Here is a 23,997-nt window from a genome sequence, read left to right as displayed (position 1 = left end):
GTGTGTTTTTGGGGTTGTGAACGTGTTTCTTCCGTATGGAAATACTCGAAAGGACTTAATAACTACAATTTATATATTACCTATAAAAAACATTGATTTGATCTATTTTGAAGTCTATGAACTAGGGAAAGTCACCCAAAACCCATTAAAAACAGTTTTTTTGGATTTGTGAAAGTGAACGTTACGGAAAAATCTGAAAAAATTTAAAAACAATATAGTGTTTGTTAAATACATAAAAAGAGTAAAAATTAGACCTCCAGCCATCTTAAAAAAAAGTTACACGGTTTAAAAAAAATTAAAAATTTTGTTCAGGTTATGCACACTTAACCTACGGATCTATAAAAAATAGACATATTTTGTAAAAGCCTCAACTATGCCTGTGAATTTTTTAAAATTTCAAAATTAACTGGATCCCACCTAAAAAAATAAAGTTTTGATGGTGGGGGTAGGAGTAAGGGGGTGGTGTGTTAAAATTAAGCTGAGCGAGTCTTATTTTTTATTCACATACAACTTAAAAAAATGAAAAAAAAAGAATTCAAGGAGTAAAGGAAGATTTTAATTTATTTACCCCGCCCATATGGTAGGGGGGCAAATTATGCTAAATGTGCAGTCACTCGAGCGTTATGGGGACGTATTGGGTTGTGAAGAGTAGGACTTAAAGCCAAAAAAAGTTAAGTAAGATTTTCCAGTATATGTAGTGAGGAATTTCCATTTTTTATTTAATTTTCTATTTCCCACAATCGTTTTTTAGATTATAGGGCCATTTATCCATAATTAGAAAAAATGTCCCGAAAAAAGGTAAGGAATCCAAATCTGCAATATGGGCTCCCATGGGGGGCTCAAATTTAAGATTTTAGGGTCCCACCTCCGTCGGGGGTCGTGTTTGCTAAAATTCGATAGATTTTTAAAAAATATTGAATATGTGTATTCAGTTTTTCAATTTGATGTTCATTTAGCGAAATATCGCAGGATTGGTATTTAAAATTTTAAATTTACCCCCCACCCCTCTCCGTGGGAAGTCGTGTTTGGCATCATTCGATAGATTTTTAAAAAATATTGAGCACATATTTTTTAGTTTTTCGATCCGTCATTCATTTCGCGAAATATTCGCTTTTTCTTGTGACACTGTGGGACTCACCCATTTCCTTACGCCCCGCTCAAATCGTCAAGATTTTGAAATATACACTGTTTTACATGTACAGTGGAACCTCGATAACTCGGATTAATCGGGACCGCGACCGATCCGGGTTATCGAAAATCCGACATAGCCGGAGAATATGGTAAAAATTAATAAAATACGGTATACTTACAGATAAACTCCGTTAGAATTGAAATAACATGAAATATATTTATAAATATGCACAGTACCTACTCATTAAAATTACTAAAAAAAACACCAAACCCAAACGTAAGCAAATGGAAGCGAACAATACAAGACACACAATACTAAAGACCATTGTTTATAAAAGAATTTTTTAAATAGTCTTTCCTAAACAATGCTGACAGTTTGAAATAAAAAGGAATAGATACTACAGACAGGTGGCTGTTGTTTCTGCGGCGTGTGCTGCGAGTCATTTTTAATATGGTATAGTTCAAATTACACACATAAGTACACATTATCTCTCAAATATTATATTACATACATTTTTATTGTTGAAAGGTTTGTCTGATAATTAACTATTTTGATTGGAAATAAGCCACAATTAAATTGAAAAATACAAAATATTGAAAATCAAAATGTTTATCTGATGAAAATCGGTCCGGGTTAGCCGGACTTCCGGGTTATCGGGGGCCGACTTATCGGGGTTCTACTGTACTTACCACTGACGATTTCGAGTTTTTCTAAGGATAATTTTTTTTCGGCCCCTCCTTAACGAACTCCCCTGCATTAAGAGCCAATATAATATTATGGTAGAGGTACATTTTCAGGGTACAAGGTTTCTCCCCATGTAATAATCTGACGCGCTCGAGTAACTGCAAAAATCCCTTCTTGGGCTCCCCTACCACAAGTAGAAAGTTTGATGCGCCACTGTCGACGCATGTCCTACTAAAATGTGACGGCACAGTGTTCGTACGTTTTCTTTGAGGTTCTACTATTTGTTATAGGCTCTTATCGTGCCTCAAATGATTAGCAGATTTCATCTATACCGGTTCCTAGTCTAAAGCTTTATTGGCTGCATCGTCTTCAGTTTGTACTACAATTGAATAAATACACTTTTTGCACACATTGAAAATGTGGCTTATTTATTTATTTTTGCTTAATTTTCCTTTCCTAAAACAGATGGCAGAGAGATGCTGACTCTTATAGTAATCTTATCTGTAGTACAGTTATTTAAATAAATACAAATATTTCTTTAATAAAGCTTTAATAAATATTTATTTTGCAATTTTAGGTGCCTATGTGCTCGGTTCTGGATCTCTTGGCTATTCAGAAATAAGAAGGAATCCTAGAACATCACTACTTATGCCAACGTTACCACCAATTCAAGCTCACCCGAGTTTACTTCCGGCTGCAGTCAACTCTCCAGAAATAACCCAACCTAAACCAATTTTTAGTTACAGTTATCCTCAAGGTATGTTATTATTTTTAAAGTTATACAAACTTGCAAGCTTTTTGCAAAGCAATACATAACACATTGATTCTAATAATTTATTACCAGTCAATTCTAAAAAATTAAAATTTTCTAATCGTCTCTGACTTCTTCTTCTTCAGGTGCCATCTCCGCTACGGAGGTTGGCAATCATCATAGCTATTTTAATTTTTGAGGCAGTAGCTCTAAATAGTTGTTTCGAGCTGCATCCAAACCACTCTCTCAGGTTCTTCAACCATGAAATTCGTCTTCTTCCGATGCTTCTTCTGCCATCTATCTTTCCCTGCATTATGAAGTCTATTCCCGTCTCTGACTGCAAAACAGATATGACAACTTCAACCTACATAAAAAAAGTCAAAGAACTAGCCGGAATAGGAAATAGAAGAACCTCAAATATATTTCTCGACAAAATTGGAAATATTATAATGGGGACAGAATGAAAACCACGAGGATGGAAAAAATACATCGAGGAACTATTTCATGACCAGAGAGAAGCTAGAACATCCGTAGATAGCCAAACCGGAGATTTTTCCCGGAGATAGCCCAGAGATAACCAAATCAGAGGTTAGTCAGGCAATAGACTCTATTACAACCAATAAATTTGCTGGTCCAGATGAATTACCTAACGAGCTGATAAATTTCGTCACCGAGAAAAACCTGGACATAATAGTAGAACTGGATCAGTTTAGTTCAGAGCAATAGTAAGAATTGAAAAAGTTACATCTGAAGAAATTGAAATAAAGAGAGGAGTCAGGCAAGGCTGCATACTATCACCTCTATTATTTAACGCTTATTCTGAAGAGGTAATGCGAGAAAATCTGGAAGATGAAACAGTCGGCATAAGAGTAAATGGAGTCTTAGTTAACAACATCAGATATTCAGATGATACAGTAATAATAGCTGATAGTTTACAAGACCTGTAAAGACTTATGAGTAAAATAGTAAACTGTAGTAGGGAGTACGGACTCTCTCTCAATATCACAAAGACGAAAGTTATAAAAATTATTAAAAACAACCATAATACTAACGAAATCTTGATAGTAGAGGACCAGCAGACCAAAAGAGTAAAAAAGTACACTTACCTAGGAACACTTATAACAGAAAATAATGACTACACTGCAGAAATCAAAGTCAGAATCGAAAAAGCACGTTTTAATTTTATGCAAATTAAAAAGGTCCTATGTAGCAAAGATTTAACAATAGCTCTTAAAGTACGCCTAACAAAATGTTACGTATACAATGTACTATACGATGGAGTGAAATCATGGACGTTAAATGTAAAGAAAATGAGACGACTTAACGCCTTTGAAATGTGGACTGGACCTATAGAAGAATTATGAGGGTTTCCTGGGTAGATAGAGTTACGAAAAACGAAGTAATGAGAAGAATAGGTAAAGAGAAGGAAGTTGAACTTACCATTAAAGAAAGAAAACTACAGTATCTCGGACATGTGATGCGGGGCGAGAAGTATGGCATCCTGCGACTCATAATGCAAGGAAAGATAGATGGCAGAAGAAGCATCGGAAGAAGACGAATTTCATGGCTGAAGAACCTGAGAGAATGGTTTGGATACAGCTCAAAACAACTACTTAGAGCTACTGCCTGAAAAATTAAAATAGCTTTGATGATTGCCAACCTCCGTAGCGGAGATGGCATCTGAAGAAGAAGAAGAAATTGTCTCTATTATAATGAGGAACAGCGAGTTGTAAGTTTTCATTTCCTACCATATCGATTGGCCGATCTGATCTAACAATACTATATAATTTAAATGTAAGTTGAAAATCCATTTTGAATGATGTACTACTATGTATGTTAAAATTTTTATTTTTCTGGCTTGGGTCGGGACTCGATTCGATCTTTGAAATCTCTAGAGTACACACATATAATTGAGTTTGCTGGTTCGCCTGGCCATCGGATCAGCTGAAATTTTTAGTTACCTATGTTAATAGTTTGTGGACAAACCAAGAAAAAATACGACAAGAAAACTTGGAAGTAACAAATTAAAAGAGATCGTTTTACTTAGTCTCTCAAAATTTCTACGTTATTAGAACACATTACAGTGATGAGCGCGCTAATAAGCGGCAAAATGCGCAAAAGATGGATCATAATGATCATAATAATTAATGATAAAAGATGAACATAATACCTTGCGAAACAAAAAGAGATCAAACTAGTGGAGGTGAAAATGATCGTTATAAACGTATAAAATAACATTACATTACATAGTTTCCTACCCTTAGACCTCTGTGACAGGAGTATTTTATAAAATTCTACTGTCACAGTGACAGTTGTCGTACACCTCGGATGCATCTAAAGATGGGAACCCATGTAATGTTAATTTTTACGTTTATAACGATCATTTCCATCTCCACTAGTTTCATCTCTAATTGTTTCGCAATGTATTATGTTTTCCATCTTTTGTGCTATTTTGCCGGTTATTAGCGCTCTCATCACGGTATAATGACAAACGAGGTGTATTATAGAATGAAAAATAACCCGAACATGATACAAGAGGTGAGATATTTGACATCAGACTTTCGGTTCCAGAGTTGCAACCGAAAGTGCTGTTTTAAATTTACCGAAATATGTAGTACAAGCGATATATTATTTTATCAAGACGAAAACAAATATACAGTGTGGGCCAAAGAAAACAGTCCACCTCGATATTTGGCAGTAGTTATTACATTTTAAAGAAATGCCGAAACCGGTCGATTTTTGATCTAAGTGGGACACATTTTTACGGTACATATATCTGTCATTTGTCAAATGCCTCCCTTCCATTCCCCTACCTCTTCTTTTTAAACGGGGAATAGGGGTCGTGTGGTAGCTCATTTGAAAGGTTATTTAATTATCTATTCAATAATATAAACAATAAAATAATTATTTATACAGGGGTCCAAGATTAAAACTTTTTAATTAAATTAATTGGCACAAAAAGAAGAAAATATGTAATTTATTTAATTCAAAATACATTTTACTGCTGTCACAAAACAGAAAAAAATATATTTTGATAAATAAACATTGGATAAATAATTATTTATACAGGGTGTCCAAGAATAAAATTTTTTAATTAAATTAATTGACAAAAAAAGAAGAATATAATATGTAATTTATTTAATTCAAAATACATTCTACTGCTGTCACAAAACAGAAAAAATATCTTGTGATAAACAAACATTGCTTTTTGCTTGATTTCAGTCTTCAAGCTGCCACTCATCTGTATCTTTGTAGGTTGAAGGTTGAATATTGAATTTAAGCAACAAACAATGTTTATTTATCAAATAAACATTTTATTCTCTTTTCTGTCAGCAGTAGAATGTATTTTGAGTTAAATAAATTACATACATTCTTCTTTTTGTGTCAATTAATTTAATTAAATTTTTTTTTCTTGGAGTTATTCTATTCTTTTTTATTTAGAAATAATTATGGTAATGTTTATATTACTGAATAGACAATTGAATAACCTTTCAAATGAGCTACCACACGACCCCTATTCCCTATTTAAAAAGAAGGTGTGGGGGAAGTTTAAGGGAGGGGGTTGACAAATGACAGATGTATGTATCGTAAAAATGTGTCCCTCTTAGATCAAAAATCGACCTGTTTTGGCATTTCCTTAAAATCTAATAACTACTGCCAAATATCGAGGTAGACTCTTTTCTTTGGCCCACGCCGAATATAATATATTTCTGGTTGTATTTATCACTTCTAGTTAAAACGTTGTAACCCAAAGTGCCACACTATAGTCGCAGAAATAGTACATGTGATAATATCAATCGACAGTTATTGGAAATTGGACTCGAATATTTAGTTCCGGTTTTGATGACATTTTTAATTAAAAAGTTTGGCCAGAATATGTGGCAAAATGACTCAAAATTAGAGAAATCGTATATCAATCGACTCAAAGTTACACAGTTAAACAATTGAAAGTCTTCCTAGAGACAAAATGAAAATTATTTTAGGCGACGCAAAAGTCAAAATAAGAAAAAAGAAGTATATGTCAACAATAGGAAAACACAGCAAGCACATGGAGACAATAGGGAGAGAATTTCTTATAGATTATGGAAGGGAAAGATATGATTATAATTAGTACATATTTCGAAAGGAAATAAATACAAAAGGTGGCATGTAGATCGCCATATGAATAAAAAAGAATAAAATCTGAAAAAAACCAAACACCAAATATATCATATTCTGATCAAAAAAGAGGAGCCACAGTGTACAAAAAAGATAAAACATATTAGCCTAATAAAATAAAAAAAAGTCAAAATGTAAATTCGTAGAGGTTAAAACAAATTTTATATCAAAGTTTAGGTGGGTACAAAATATATTTTTAAGAAAGTATCCAAATCATACAAGGGGATCATTTTTTAAATAATTAAAAAGGGATCCATTTTTGCAAAAAAATACTTCTTGAACTGCTGAGGTAATTCACTTATTAATGAAGGTCTATGGGATTTTTTTCTGCAAAGATGAAGGGTAAATCTTTTACGTAAGACTTACTATATTAAATTTGACCACCTATTTACTTAAATAATTGTATATAAAACTTTAAAAACAAATTTGCAAAAAATTATTTTTAGCGTTTTAAATAAGCACTATAAAATATCTTATTTTACAGTTATATATCTAATGTTACTATATTTTCAATTGCAAAAACGCGATTGTTGCCAAAAAAATATTCACCTGCTTAAGATCTCATTATTTTTATTTTTATGTATATTTCCGACAAATGTATTGATAAATTTAAATTTCAAACTCCCTCCTAAAATGGCATTTGAAAATTATTCAAATTTGTTTAAAATTTGTTTTTTTTAATGACGTCGCGGGGATTAAGTATTTGAAATGCCGTTTCGATAATTGAATTCCTGGGAATTTTTTTCTAATTAACAAAATTTTCTTGTCGTTTTTTCTTCTTCTTTTTTTTTCTTGGAGATATATTACTACGGGCCCTTTTAGGGTTAAATTTTATTAAGAATGTCGAATCTCTAAGTTGTAAATTCTAGACCTACAAATATTATGATTTAACTAAAATCTCTTAAATAAAATGTGGCTGCTTACTGAGTTACAGGGTGTTTTATTTAAAAATTTAAAAACTATTGTTACCAAGTACTTTAAAACTATTTGACGTATCCTTATCATACTTGGCAGAAAGTGTGGCTATTATACACCCTACTAAATTGTGATTAATAATCGTTTCTAGGTAGTTCCAGAGGCGTACGACAGGGGATAGTGAATGATTGACCCTTCCCAAATCTACTCCACTGAGTGAATTACTATTTTAGCAATATCTCGAAAACTAATGACTTAATCGTTACCAGCAAAGAGTATATTATTTACATAGAAAGTATTGGAGAATCGAAAAATTTCGCTAAAATAGTAATTCCCTCAGTGGCGTAGAATTTGGGAAGGGTCAACCATTAACTATCCCTTTTCGTACGCCTCTGGTAGTAGCTAAAAACTTTTATTTATCACAATTTAGTAGACTGTATATTATCCACACTTTCTGCCAAATATGATAAGGATACGTCAAATAGTTTGAAAGTACTTGGTAAAAATAATTTTTAAATTTTTAAATGTAACTCAGTAAGTAGCTACATTTATTTAAGAGATTTTAGACCAATCTTAATATTTTTAGGTCTAGAATTTACAACTTAGAGAATCGACATTCTTAAAGAAACTTAACCCTAAAAGAGCCCGTAGTAATATAACTCCAAGAAAAAAAAAAGAAAAGGAAAAAAAGACAAAAAAATTTGTTAATTAGTGAAAAATTCCCAGGAAGCCATTTATCGAAATGGCGTTTAAAAATATTTAATCCCCGCGACGTTACTAAAAAAAAACAAATTATAAGCAAATTTGAATAATTTTCAAATGCCATTTTAGGGGGAAGTTTAATTGAAATTTGAATTTATCAATACATTTATCGAAAATATACATAAACAAAAAAATAGTAAGATTTAATACAGGTAAATATTTCTTTGGCAACAACCGCGTTTTTGCAATTGAAAATAGAGTAACATTTAATAAACAAATTTAATATCTCAAAAAATATTAAATATTTTTGGAATAATTTTTTTTATTAATACTGATAACATAGCGCAACTTCTCCTGTAAAATAAGATATTTTGTAGTGCTTATTTAAAACGCTAAAAATTTTTTTTTGCAAATTGGTTTTTAAAGTTTTATGTATAATTATTTAAATAAATAGGGGGTCAAATTTAATTTAGTAAGTCTTATGTGACAAATTTACCCTTCAACTTTGCAGAAAACAGTCCTATATACCTTGATTAGTAATTGAATGACCTCAAAAGTTAAAAAACTATTTTTTTTTGCAAAAACGACCACTTTTTAATTATTTATACAATGATTCCCTTGTATGATTTGGATACTTTCTTGAAAATAGCTTTTGTACACACCTAAACTTTGATATAAAATTTGTTTCAACCTGTACGAATTTACATTTTGATTTACATGTAGTGTAATTTTATTTTACTAGACTAATAGAGAACCAGAATTATTACATGGTGTGCATTAAAAATGAAGCCACTGCTATCATAAAACCAAAAAAAAAATAAATAAAAATAAGCATACCTATACATAAACCAATTCTAGTAGAAACAAGGAAGAGCAGACAAGGAACGGAAAAACGATTAAAATAGAATTCAAAAAGATACAAACAGAATAGCAAATAAAGTAGGACTGGGAAACTATAAAGCAAATAATCAATAAAGCAGTAGTGTAATATAACAAACATATTTATTTTATTTAGCGTATGGCTTAAGTATATCACAGAATATATTTAGATTTATGCATTATACAATGCATCACAAACAGATGTCCAATTTTTTTTATATATTCGATTGACCCTTCGGTTGCCATTACAAAGTCTATAGGGTCGCCTGTGTATGCTCTGCGTGGGCAGTCCTGAACAATGTGACTGATCGTCTGTCTTGCAGCGCCGCAGTCACAAGAAGGCGAGGGGAGTTTACCCCATCTGTGGAGGGAGTCGGCGCATCTTCCACAGTTTGTTCGAATTCGATTAAGGGCTGCCCAAATCTTACGGGGACGTTCAAATTCGCCAGGTTTCCCTATGATGTCCGGTAGACTATGGTAATGCGGATCTGTCCTACTTTCCCAATCTTCTCTTCATCGGGTATTTAAGTCAAAGTTGGATTGCTGCAGCGCTTGAGCAGATTGTAGAGGGGGTAACCTGGATCGGAGACGGTTTCCAAGAATATCGGGGATGTCGTTGTGGACTAGAAGCTGGCGACTGTCCATTATTTTGTTATATTCTTTAACCAATGCATGTTCGCGGCGTAGGTTGGGTGGTGCTATATTACTAAGGGTAGGTAGCCACATTGTAGGGGTGGGCTTAATTGTGCCTGTTATCATACGCATAGTACGGTTTAGTTGGGTGTCGACCAGGTGGGTATGCCTGCTATTTAGCCACACTGGAGCACAGTATTCTGCCACCGGATATATCAGGCCAAGAGCAGAGGATCTTAATGTTGATGCTGTGGACCCCCATGTAGTGCCGCAGAGTTTCTGTATTATATTGTTGCGTGTTTTCAATTTTGCTGCTGTTTTCGTCAGGTGTTCTCTGAATGTGAGCGTTCTGTCTAGAGTAACCCCAAGGTATTTCGGGTATTTATTGTGTTTTAACAGCTTGTTATTAAAATACACTCGCAATTCTCTGTTTGCCAACTTGTTGTTTAGATGAAAAGCTGATACTTCAGTTTTTGTAGTACTTGGCTGTAGTCTCCATTTCTTAAGGTATTCGCTGAGGATGGATAAGTCATTCGTGAGAGTGATTTCTGTAGTTTCTAAAGATTGGTGGCTTGTTGCAAGGGTCCAGTCGTCAGCATATCCAAACTTCCGAGATTCGGTTTCAGGCATGTCAGCAATATAGAGGCTGAAAAGTAAAGGGGCAAGGACAGAACCCTGTGGAAAACCATTGTTAAGTTTCATCTGTCTACTCGTCTCCTTTCCCATTATAACCTGGAAGGCTCTGTTGGTCAGCATGTTGTCAATGAGGTTAATTATCTTTCTACAGGGGATAATGCGGGCCAGTTTATATATTAATCCCTGTCTCCAAACAGTATCATATGCTGCTCTTAGATCTATAAATACTGTTGCTGTCTTTTGTTTCTTTTGAAAACTAGCTTCTATAAAAGTTGTTAATGACAGCACTTGGTCCGTACAGCTTCGATGAGGGCGGAAGCCAGCTTGTTCAATGGGGACATTTTCTAGTATCCTGTGACTAATTGTGTTGAGGAGAAGCTTTTCTAATAGTTTATATACCATGCTGAGTAGAGCTATGGGGCGGTAGTTTTCTGGCTTATCGTTTGATTTGCCCGGTTTCGGAATTGCAGTTATCTTTGTTCGCTTAAGTGAGAAAGGAATGTTACCTGACTGAAGTATATCATTAAAGAACATTGCAAGCCACTGTTTCGTGTATGCACCACTGTGTATCAAGAACTCTGGATGGATACCATCAAAGCCAGGTGCTTTACCTGATTTCATTTCTTTCAGCGCATGTGTGATTTCAGAAATAAGTATTCTTGCTGAATATTCTGAGTTCGTTCTGTTCATTTGTTTTAATGCCCTTAAGTCTCTTTTCACGTTGGTAGTATGTGTTCGATCTCGTGGAGCTCTGGATAGAGATACTATATGGGAGACATTTTAGACTCTCTGGATTCCAGCTGGTTAGCTCCTCCAATTTTCCGCAACAAGGACCATGCCTGCCGGCTTGATTTTTTGAAGTCAAGGTTTTCGACAGTCTTTATCCATTTTTGGCGTCTAGCTGTATCGAAGTTGTGTAAAAGCTCATCGGCTATTTCTCGGTCACCACTTTCGAGAAACTTCGTGTATAAGTCTTCACAGGTTTCAGTCCATCCAGGCACATATTCTTTGCGATACCCCCTAGGGATGGTTTTCTTGGCAGTGCTTGTTACTGCGCCCACAAACCTCTCATAATGTTTGCTGGTTGGAGGGACCCAGCTCAAGGTCCGGTCTAGTTGTTCAGAGAACTTCTTCCAGTTTGCTTTTCTAAGATTCCACCTGGGTCGAGGATATGATCTAATTATTGGAATTGATATTCCGATGGTGATAAGCACCGGACGATGTTGAGTATGTGGGAAGTCTGCAAGGACACTTCTCGCAGTTGTTAGTGGTCTGTCATTGGTATCTTTTGAGACAAAACATAGGTCTGGGTTATATTATTTTCTCCATGCAGCTGATTTAAATGTTCCTCTGTCTTTGGCATCAAAAACTAGGTATGTGTTTTGCTCTTCGGACCATTCTACTAGTGCCTCCCCATTTTCATCATTCGTGGTGTACTTCCACATTTCGTGGTGGCTGTTGAAGTCGCCGATGTATATAGTAGGATGTGGATGAGTCTTTAGCACTTCTGGGTTCCATGTAGTGGCTGGAGGTTTGTATATGTTAACTACGGTAATATCTCCAATCTTGGTGACTACTTCATGTATATTATTTTCATTGGAAGCAGAAAGTAGGAAACCATTTTCTATATTGCAGCGAATGTAGGTTGCGACGCCGTAATGTTTATCATAGGTGGCTCCCAGTAAATCGTAGCCAGGTATCTTTCCCCTTAAATCAAGCTGGACTTTGTCTTCAGTATGGGTCTCTTGTATGGCAACCAGGTCAATGTCGTTATCGTGTAGGATTTTTTGCAACACTTGGCATTTTGCCTGGCTTATGCCCTCGATGTTAAGGTGACAAACTCGGATACACGGTCCGAGATCTCTAGTCAGTTGGTTCTGAGAAGAACCTTTATTTGTTCCCATCGTATGTTTACGTATAGATAAGATTTCTGTTTGTGATCTGTGATGTTGGCAGGATATTGTTTTTGTTTTTCGTTCGTCTGGCGCCAAATTTTTGCTAGTTCATTTAGCGTTACCCAGGGTGCACCACATGGAGGCGAACTAGCATTACACCCCTAACAAACATAAGAATATTGTTATGGAACAGGAAAGAATGGTGCAAAATAGAGCGCCAAAAAGAAACAACTATTTGTATTTTGTATTTGTATAAGTTGTATATTGTATTTTGTATTTGTAAAGAGGTTGTTAAAAGGAAAAAAGAGAAAGCACGTAGGAAATAAACCAAAATAAAGACTTATAGTCTAAGATCCCACTTAAAATTCACTAGGTTGATGACGTCGTTAATTAAAATCACATTTTTATATAAATTTAAGGATAGGAGAATACGAACTTTACTCCTCTTAATTCCATTTGGAACATAGGGCCTCTACAGTCCTTCTCCTTTGAACTGACTGAGGATATCCAGATTCGTCGTGGGGTGCGCCAAGGGTGTATTTTATCACCATTGTTATTTAATTTATATAGTGAATCCATCTCAGAATTAGCGTTGGCCGAAGTCAATGAGGGCCTAATAATTAACGGTGAGCCACTTAATAATATAAGATATGCTGACGATACCGTACTTCTAGCGGGAACACTGAAAGAATTGCAACACCTTGCTCAACAACTAAATATACTTTGCAACAATTATGGACTAAAAATAAATTTGAAGAAAACCAAGTTCATGGTATTTACAAAAGCACAAAACAGCAGAGTTAGACTAGTACTGGATAATAGAGAAATTGAGCAAATATCTTCGTACAAATACCTTGGAGCATGGATCACGGAAGATATTGATCAGACAAAAGAAATAAGATTCCGCATTGAAATTGCACCATCCATTTTAAACAGAATGAGGAAACTTTCTGTAATCGCAATATCAATATAACGCTCCGGATAAGAATGCTTCGTTGTTATATTTTCTCCACCCTTTTGTATGGGGTTGAGGCATGGACACTAAAACAATCCAACATTAAAAACCTGGAAGCATTCGAAATGTGGTGTTATAGACGTATTCTGAAAATATCATGGACAGATCTTAAAATAAACGCACAAGTGCTCGAACAACTAGGAAAACAATGCGAAGTTTTAAATTCCATAAAAATCAGGAAGTTGGAGTACTTGGGGCACATCATGAGAGGTGAAAAATACGAACTATTAAAGAATATAATGCAGGGCAAAATCAAAGGCAGAAGGCGTAGAAAGACGTAAAATCTCGTGGCTACGCAATCTCCGTGAATGGTTTGGATGCAGCTCAATTGAACTATTCCGGCGCGTAACCAACAAAATTATAATTGCCAGAATTATTTCCAATTTCTGATAGGAGCGGAACTTTAAGAAGAAGAAGTCCTTCTCCATTCGTCTCTGTTTCTGGTCAGGGATTTCACCTGTTTCCATGTTAACCCGTTGTCTTCTTGCTCTCTGGTAATATTTCTTTTCCAGGATGTCATTGGTCTGCCTTGTTTTCTTTTTCCAGTTGGTTGGTAATCCAGTGCTTGTTTGGTTATATCATATTAATTTTTCATTAATGTGTGTCCAATAAACTTCCATTTGCGTCTATCTATCGTTTTGGCTATCGGCTCTTGATTAGTTTTTCTCCAAAGTTCCTTGTTGCTTATCAGATTTGGCCAATATACTTGCAATATTCGTCCAAGGCATCTATTTACAAATGTTTGAACCTTCTGTATAATCTTTTTCTCTATTTTCCAAGTTTCTGCTGAATATAGCAAAATGCTCTTTACATTTGTATTAAATATCCTGATTTTGGTTTTGACTGTTAATTTATTGGACTCCCATGTTTTCTTCAGCATATAAAACGAATTCTGGGCTTTAGTTATCCTTCCATTAATTTCCTCTTCTATTCCACCGCTATCGTTAATTATGCTTCCCAGAGAGCAAAATTTCTGTACATTTTCTACTTCTTCTCCTTCACTGAATATCCCCATTTCTCTTTCCGTATTTATCTTCATAAGTTTGGTTTTTCTCACGTTAATCTCTAATCCTATTTTTCTTGCTTCTTTTGTCACTTTTTCTGTTTTTCTTCATATGTTGTCTTTTTTCGGAAACCCGACAAATATCATCCGCAAAGTCTAGATCTTCAAGCTGACCGAAAGCATTCCATCTAATTCCTATTTTATTTTTCGTTGCTTTCTTCATGACCCAGTCGATTAATCGACTGGGAAGAATAGGAGAATACCCTGATAAAATGTTAACAGTCAAATAGTAACCGAAAATAATTTTAATTAAATTAAAAAAATTTAAAAATATCGTTCATGACGTAGATTCAGATTTTGTATATCAAATTAAAGCTATTTTTTGTGCTGTGAAAAATGACCACAAATTAGGGTTTCCAGCTGTTAAAAATGCAATGTGTCAGAGATAAAGTGAAAGAGAGCTAGTACACAACCCCTCTGTCAAAACACTGGCGTTGCGAGCTACCTCACCTTCATTTTATCTCTGATACCTCGCATTTTTAACAGCTATCAACTCTAATTTGCGGCCATTTTTTCACGAGCAACCTTATATCATCGGTTTGGAAAACCAAATTAGCTTTAATTTAAGTTAAAATCGTGCGTCTACGTCAGTAACGAAATTTTTTATTCAAAAATGAATTTATCGTCATCATCATCCAGCCCTTTGCGTCCGCTGCTGGACATAGGCCTCCCTCATTTTTGTCCATTGTGCTCTATTTGGAGCACGTTGCATCCAATTTCTTGACATTTTCTTAAGATCGTCAGTCCAACGAGTAGGTGGTCTTCCTCTACTTCTTTTGTCTAATATCAGCCTCCACCCAAGTAATCTCTTCGTTCACCTCCCATCACTGATTCGGGCGACGTGTCTGGCCTAGTTTCATTTCATGGTGGCAATTCGGGAAATTATATCGGTAACTCCTGTTCTTCGTCTTAAGTCTTCGTTTCTAACTCGGTCACGAAGCGATATACTCAAGATTGACGTTTCCATTTTCCTCTCAGCTATTTGCAACATTTTAGAAGTTGTAGTCAAAGTATCGACACCATAAGTCATCCCAGGCAACACACATTGGTCAAATGTTTTACGTTTTAAAGAAATTGGTATATCGCTTCCAAAGATGTCTTTGAGTTTTCCATAGGTTGCTCATGCTAGGTTTATTCTTCTTCGTAGTTAGCATGCTCGGTTGTCTCTTGTGATCTTTATCTCGTGTCCAAGGTATATGTATTTTTCCACTAGTTCTACCTCGTTGACTCCAATAATGATATTTCCGCTAGGTGCTAGGTTTGTCAAGAAGATTGTTTTGGAGATGTTTATTTTAGGACCTACACTAGCACACAATTACTGAAGTTCATGTAGCATTGTACATATCTCCTTGAGTTTGTCAGAGAACAAAACTATGTCTTCTGCGAATTTCAAATTTGTTAATCTTGTACCGTCAATATTCAGGCCTCGCTCTTCCCAGTTAAGTTTTTTACAAGCATATTCTAGTACTGCCGTAAACAGTTTAGACGATAAGGTATCGCCCTGTCGCACTCCTCTGCCGATTGGGATATGGTCCTTGTTTTTATGTAGTTTCACCGACATAGTTGCGTTCTTGTATGTATTGTAAATTAACCTTGTGTATCGGTAGTCAATGTGGCATGCTTGTAGTGCTTCCAGAATTTTGTCAAATTCTACCATGTCAAAGGCTTTATGGAAATCTACAAAAGCTAAAACGAGTGGTCGATTGTATTCGATAGTCTTTGCTATTACCGTTTCAAAATGGCAAAAACTAATTACTATTAATTTAATTAAAATTAATCGCTGGCACATTTTGACTTTCAAACTGTTATTCTTCTTCTTATGGTGCCTATTCGTTTCGGATGATGGCAATCAGCATGGATATTACAACAGCTGGTTGCTTTTCGGAATAGTCCAGCTGTCGATGTACCGAACCACTTTCTCAGGATTTGAAGCCAAGATTTTCTCCTTCTCCCTAGTCCTCTCTTTCCAAATACCCTGCCGTGAAGAATGAGTTGCAACAAGCCGTATCTCTGTTAATTCCCCATAACATGGCCAATATATTCTAGAGTGCGCTCGTAAATGGTGTTAATAATTTACTCTATTCTCAAAGTTATATTAAAATTTGGTTTTAATTAACTACGATATAAACGTAGTGATTTTGCAGAACCATTCTCCTTCTTCATGTACCATGTAATTTCAGAACGTTGGTTACCATCATAGCTATCTTAATTTTACTCACTGTCACTCTAAATAGCATGCTTGTATCAACATCATACCAATCTCGCAAGTTCTTCAACCATGAGGTTCTTCTTTGTCCTGGACTGCGTTTTCCTGCTATTTTCCATTGCATAATATTTTGCAGTAACCTATATTTGGGTCCTCTCATTACATATCCGAAATACTCCAGCTTTCTCTGCTTCATACTTTTTATTATTTCAGTAGTCTTGATGAGACGTTTTAGTATTGTGGAGTTTCGAATCTTCTTCACCCAGGAAACTTTTAAAATGCTTCTATAGCACCACATTTTGATAGCCTCAAGGTGATAGACATCCTTCTAAAAGCGGCTCTGAGCTGCTCGATTCTAGATCTAATTTTGCCGTGACTTTCTGCGATTTAATTGCTGTCCAAGGTAAACGATTTTATCAACTTGCTCAAGTTTGGTATGATTTACGTACTACATTTATTCAGTACAGTGTGGGCCAAAGAAAACGGTCCACCTAGATATTTTTCAGTAATTATTAGATTTTAAGTAAAGGAAGGAACAGGTCGATTTTTGATCTAAGGGAGACACATTTTTACGGTACATACATCTGCCATTTGCCAACCCCCTCCCTTCCCCACCCCTTATTTTTAAATAGGGAACAGCGGTCGTGTGCTAGCTTCTTTGAAAGGTTATTCAATTCTTTATTCAGCAATATTAACATTGGTATAATTATTTTTACAAACAATAACTACTACTACTACTACTGATAGCTACTGACCTACAAGAGCTGCAAACCATGCTTTCAGAACTACACACAGAATCTTCTAAAATAGGACTGAAAATTAATTTAAACAAAACAAAAGTCATGCACTCCGAAGAAACTATGACAATAATAAACAACAGAGTTAGAGAAAAAGTTGAAGAATATATACTTAGGACAAAAAATAATACTAAATAGGGAAATTCAAACGGAAGAAATAAAAAGAGGAAGAAAGTTAGCATTGGCAGCATTCGGCAAACGGAACTATATACTCAGAAATCAGCAAATTCAACTACATCTTAGATCTAAAGTTTTTGATGCATGCATTATTCCGATATTAACATATGGGGCACAAACATGGACAATCACAAAAAAGAACATGAACATACTCAGAGTCACTCAACACGCGATGGAAAGACCAATGCTTGGCATATCACTTAAGGACAGGAAAACAAACACATGGATAAGACAGAAAACCAAAGTCACCGATGTGGTTCAAAAATCACTAAAATTGAAATGGGAATACGCTGGACATGTAGCTAGGAGCGATCTTAACAAATGGCACAAAACAATTCTAACCTGGAGACCATACGAATACAAAAGACCCAGAGGCATGCCTCCTATGAGATGGAAAGATGATCTGAAACGAACTGCCGGGAAAAATTGGCTACAAGTAGCGTACAACAAAAAACAATGGAAAGGAAGCCTTGAAGAGGCTTATGTTCAGATGTGGACTTGAATGGCTAGACGAAGAAGAAGAAGAATTATTTTTACAGGGTGTCCAAGAAAAAAAATGAACTAAATTAGTTTACACAAAAAGGAGAATGTATGTAATTTATTTAATTCAAAATATATTCTACTGCTGTCATAAAACAGAAAAACATGTTTTTTGATAAATAAACATTGCTTTTCGCTTAATTTCAATGTTCGAGCTGCCACCCATCTGCCTCTTGGTGGGTTGAATATTAAATTTAAATAACAACCAATGTTAATTTATCAAACAAACATTTTTTTCTGTTTTCTGTCGGCAGTAGAACGTATTTTGAGTTAAATAAATTACATACATTTTTCTTTTTGTGTCAATTAATTTAATTTAAAATAATTTTTCTTGGACACCCTGTATAAATAATTATGTCAATGTTAATATTACTGAATAGAGAATTCAATAATCTTTCAAATGAGCACACTGCCCCTATTCCCTATTTAAAAATAAAGGGTGGTGGAAGTGGAAGGGAGGGGGTTGACAAATGGTAGACGTATGTACCGTAAAAATGTGTCCCCCTTAGATCAAAAATCCACCTGTTTTTTCATTTCCTTAAAATTTATTAAATACTGCCAAATATCGAGGTGGACTGTTTTCTTTGGCCCACACTGTATAGACGGTTTTATATGTTGTTGTTTACTTATTACGAGTATTTTGGCTTTCCGTATGTTCAGATACAGACCTGCCTCCCTACAACTCTCAACGACACTATCAGTAGTGTTTGCAGATCTTCTTGACTAGAAGCTAGGAGTACTGTATCGTCCGCATATCGCAAATTATTGATGACTCCACCGTTCACACTTATTATTTCTTCTTTTTCGAAAAAAGCATTTCTGAAAATTCTTTCGGAGTAAACATTGAGAAGCAGGGGTGACAAGAGGCATCCCTGCCGTACTCCTCTTTTAACCCGGGAGCTGTCGCGCTCACTTTTGTAACGTAAGTAGTCGCGCGTAGAGAAAAAATCTCACAATATAGATTTAAATACGAATTTAAATCTAATTTCTATTTTATAAAAATTTTATTTACTTGTTTTGTTAAAAATATCTATTTCTAACAATTATAAAGCTAATTAGTTCCCACCAAAGCCATAAATTTCACAAAAAATGAAATTAAGAAAAAATTTCTACGCATTATTACGATCTTCCCCGAGGCACTTACGAGTGGAAAACAATGTTGAAAAATTTTTCATCAAGTAATCACGGAAAAGGATAAAATGGAAGATTTTTTTCTCACGGCGCGACTGCTCCCGGGTTAATATTAAGAACCTGTGATTCCACACTATCTACTAAAACTGATGTTGTTTGATTCCAATACAAATTTGCAATTATGCGAACGTCTACGTCTCTGCCATCCAAGCCAATGTTTTTAGAGCTTCGATCAATATAGAGTGCTTAACACGATCAAATGCCTTTTGAAAGTCAATAAAACAACAGTACCTATATGTCTACAGATACATCTCGACATATTTGAGCAAGTACAGTCGAACCCGCTTATTTGAATAGACTTCATACCAAGCAAAAGTATTCCTATAACCGGGATATCCTAACAACCGATCACTGGTGGCTAAAGGCTGATTTAAGAGCTAATGGCAGAGCTAGAAGTACAAGACGGATATGCAATGTAAAGAAAAATATAAAATGACATAAACCATTGGGCAGTGAGACTAAAGACGTCTAGGACCACCCACGTACCTATATATGAATATTATTTTTTCTTGAAAATTTTACCATCTACTTCAAGCTTTCTTCTCAGGGATATCTACGAGATTTTCATGAATTTTGTTTAATAGTGGAAATAATTTTGTTAAAAGCTTGAACACTTAAAATTGAATAAAACTACATCATCCATGTCCACATATGTGTCTGTTGTCTGTTATTTTATATCCATTCATTTTGCGCAATTCTCTCTATAGACCACTTATCAGCGGTAAAAAACTGTAAAGCCGTGGAATTTTGAGAATCAACACCGATTTTATATATTTGGGTCTAAGCTCGGTTGACCTTCTTCTTTAAAATCTACCCTATGCCGAACCGGGCTCTTGCCCTGGGTGTGAAAACAACTCCATCTAGGGGATGAACATTTTTTTAATCAAAATAACTATGGAAATCGGTAGAGTGACCAATCCTGAGTAAATTTTGTTCTATAAAATTTTCTTGCAAATTTGATACTTTCTATGTTATTAGCGATTGAAACTATGCATTTTTTATTGAAAATACTCACGTTTTATAACAGTTTGTCATAAATAACTTAAAAAAATTTAATTTTGTAGAAAAACTCATTAACAACAAAATTGTGGCCAATAAAAAAAAGAGCTTCGCGTCAGAAAGGCCTATGTAAACCCAATAACGACCAAGTTTTTGCTCTTTAAATGATGGTTATTTTCTAAGAACCTCGAAATGGTGAACCTTCGATTTCAAATTAACTCAAATGCGGTGCAATTTTTTGGAACAGGTTAAGGGACGTCTTTTAAACATCTAAAAAAACCTCTTAAATAAGCTCTGACTAAATTTTTGCAATAAGAACTGACTGACATGATGAAAATAAAGCCGCTCTCTGTTAACAATAATTAAACCCTCGTCAATACAATCCTAATAGAAATGACTAGCTTCCCACTTGAAATTAACTTTATTTAGATATAAATGATATGATCCATGTAATTTGACCGGTTTAGAATGTTAATATAGAAAAGATAGTTCATTAAATCGAAAATGACATTTTTATAATTACAAAAAAGTGCATTTTTCTTAAATATATCTACATTCTACATATCTACAAAGTATTCATGATACAAAAACAAAAAAAAATCAGAATATTCAGTAAAAGAAATCCTACAATTAATTTCTGAATCATTTTTTCGTATACTTATGACTACTTGTAGATTTATTTAAGAAAAATACACTTTTTTAAAAATTATAAAAATGTCATTTTCGATTTAATCAACTATATTTTCTAAACCAAGCATTCCAAACCGGCCAAATCACATGAATCGTATCAATTGTACCTGAATAAAGTTAATTTCAAATGAAAAATCAGAGAGTGACTTTATTTTCATTACAAGTCAGTCAATTCTTACGCAAAAAACTTCTAGCAGAGCTTATTTGAAAGGTAATTTAATTAACTTTAAAAGATGATTCCTATGTTTTCCCAAAAAATTGCACCACATTCGAGTTACTTGAGACTGAAAGTTCTCCATTTCGATATTTTTCGAAAAAAACCATCCTTTATACCATAGGTCTCTCCGACGCAAATCTCTTTGTTTTTTATTAGGTACAATTTTGTCTGTAATTATTTTTTCTATAAAATCAAATATGTATAATTTATTCATGAAAAACGGTTATAAAACGTGAGATTTTCCAATGAAAATTCATAGTTTCAATCGCTAAAAACTTGGAAAGTATTAACTTTGCAACAAAAATTGTGGAATAAAATTTACTCAGAATTGGTTAAACTATCGACTTCCATAGTTATTTTGATTAAAAAAATTTTCATCCTCTAGGTGGGGTTGTTTTCATCCCCAGGGCAAAAACCCGGTTCGGCGTAGACTAGATTTTGACAAAGGTTATAGTCACTATCTAAATCCAAATTTTCAAGACAATCGACCTTGATTCCCAAATTTCTACGAGAAAATGGCTTTTGATTGGACTACTAATACCTAATTCATGTCCATTTATTTATTTCGTCCATGACAGTTAATAATAAATAGTTTGTGAGAAATGGAAAATGACTCGAGGCGTCGCTTGGATTTGGTTTTGGTGATCTAAAAAAAATTAAAACAAACATAAAATCTGGACCTCGGAGGTAAACTACACTATGTCGACATGGTGTTTTTTTGAACAAGTTTTTTTAATGCACTTGTTTTATTAGTTAGATTATAGAAATTGGTTATATATTATCATTAAAATATAGACGTATTCTCTATCAACCCATTATGACATATATCAGATTTTTATTAACCTTCTAAGTGCTCTAAACTTTGTTGCAAACGCACGCTTTACACAGTTGCTCGAAATGACATAGTGTAGTTTACCTCTGAGGTCCAGAATATGTTTCATGTTACAGGCAATATTAATGAGTTGCGTATGCAATATATTTGTTTTGTTTAGACTATGCTATCTATAACAAATGCAGGGAATGGAAGAATGTTCTTATCTAAGCTATTAATTTAAAGCGACTATGAATATAATATTTAATATTACCATAAAATTCTCGTTTTAGGTCAAAGCTTTCCCAACGATCCAAACGAATATGAATTTTTAACACCAGACCAAGTTGGTTTTGGGGATCCACTACCTCCAAGGCGTTTAAAAATAACCAACGCGTATGCAGTTCCTACGTCACTTCAGATCCAACCTCAAGTTCCACCACCACCATCTCCTACACTTCCTCCTCTATTCACATTTGCCCAAATAACAACTTTACCACCAATTCGATCAACGTACAATAAAAGAAATCCAAGTTTCTACAGGTCTGTACAACATAAAAAATAGTTGTGTTATTATTATTTACTAGAGTTTTAAAGCTTAAGTTTGTGTTTTCGTCTATTACGTTGGACAAAAATTAAAAGTTTAGTTCATTTATAAGATATAAATTATTATTTATACATTTGTTGTAAACATATGTTTGTTAATAAAGATTATTAAAATAATATTACTTAGACTAAGTATAATTTTTTAAACCCACAAGGAAAACAAAATTTTTTTCCTGTAGTTGGCTGTATACCATCAATCACAAAAATTGGAAAAATTCTTTGTAAAAGGTATAAACTTTTATTAAAATCCCTTTAAAGGGCTACATCACAACAAAACGTTTTCGATTTTATAAAAAAATCATCAGTGTTAGATCTAAAAATAAGTATAACCGATTTAATGAATGTAAAGTTGATATTTAAAATTTGACTAAGGTTAGAGTAAGTTGGTTATACTTACAGATTGGATGCTAGCTGAGCCACCAAAGAAAAATATTCGGGTAAAAACCCTTTAAATATAATTAAATTTAAAGGGTTTTTACCCAAATATTTTTTTCTTTGGTGGCTCAGCTAGCATCCAATCTGTAAGTATAATCAACTTGCTATAACCTTAGTCAAAATGATGATTTTTTTATAAAATCGAAAACGTTTTTTTTGTGATGTAGCCCTTTAAAGGGACTTTAATAAAATTGTATAACTTTTACAAATAATTTTTCCAAATTTTTTAATTTTTTAAACAGTATTCATTTAACGGTAACAATTCTCATAAATCATATGTTGCTCTTTCTTCGTTACAGTTTTTCAAAATCACTCTGGCAATTATAATTTTGTTGATTACGTGCCTGAATAGTTCAGTATTCTCTCTCTCTCTCTCTCTCTCTCTCTCTCTCTCTCTCTCTCTCTCTCTCTCTCTCTCTCTGTCTCTCTCTCTCTCTCTCTTTCTCTCTCTCTGTCTCTCTCTCTCTCTCTCTCTCTCTCTCTCTCTCTCTCTCTCTCTCTCTCTCTCTCTCAAGCTCTAACTAAAGCCCAAGAATTGATTTTGGTTTAAAGAATTGAATGTATATAATTTCTTATCAAATGCTTATCTTAAAGTTTCTTATTGATTCATTTCTTACTTAATGTCCATATTATAATTTTTGAAATACATGTGAAAATCATATTTTTATAATAGCACCCATTACTGTACCCGTAACCCTAATAGCACACGACGTCCTTTGGACGTCCAAAATAGGTCCATTTTTGGTCCTTACGTCCATGGACTATAAACGGACGTCCTTTGGACGTCCCATTTTGGACGTCCTTCGGAAGGAATAAATATGGACGTCCTTTGGACGTCCGACGTTGGACGTCCTTCGGACGGAAT

At 34.3% G+C, this 23,997-nt stretch overlaps 1 protein-coding gene across 2 annotated transcripts in view; it reads left to right on the top strand.

The window, feature by feature from the left end:
* LOC126885118 (uncharacterized) overlaps positions 1 to 22,825 on the top strand; it is a 192,748-nt gene extending 169,923 nt beyond the window's left edge. For both annotated transcript variants that reach the window (XM_050651550.1, XM_050651549.1), the window contains exons 4-5: positions 2,394 to 2,573; positions 22,385 to 22,825. In XM_050651550.1, the coding sequence (XP_050507507.1) occupies positions 2,394 to 2,573; positions 22,385 to 22,656 (452 nt within the window). In that variant the 3' untranslated portion in view covers positions 22,657 to 22,825. The remainder of the gene's footprint in view (positions 1 to 2,393; positions 2,574 to 22,384) is intronic.
* The last annotated feature ends 1,172 nt before the right edge of the window (positions 22,826 to 23,997 follow it).

This window comes from Diabrotica virgifera, chromosome 5, assembly GCF_917563875.1.
Source record: "Diabrotica virgifera virgifera chromosome 5, PGI_DIABVI_V3a".
Taxonomy (NCBI): domain Eukaryota; kingdom Metazoa; phylum Arthropoda; class Insecta; order Coleoptera; family Chrysomelidae; genus Diabrotica; species Diabrotica virgifera.
Note: the sequence above shows the minus strand (reverse complement) of the source record. Positions and strands in the feature narration are given on the sequence as shown.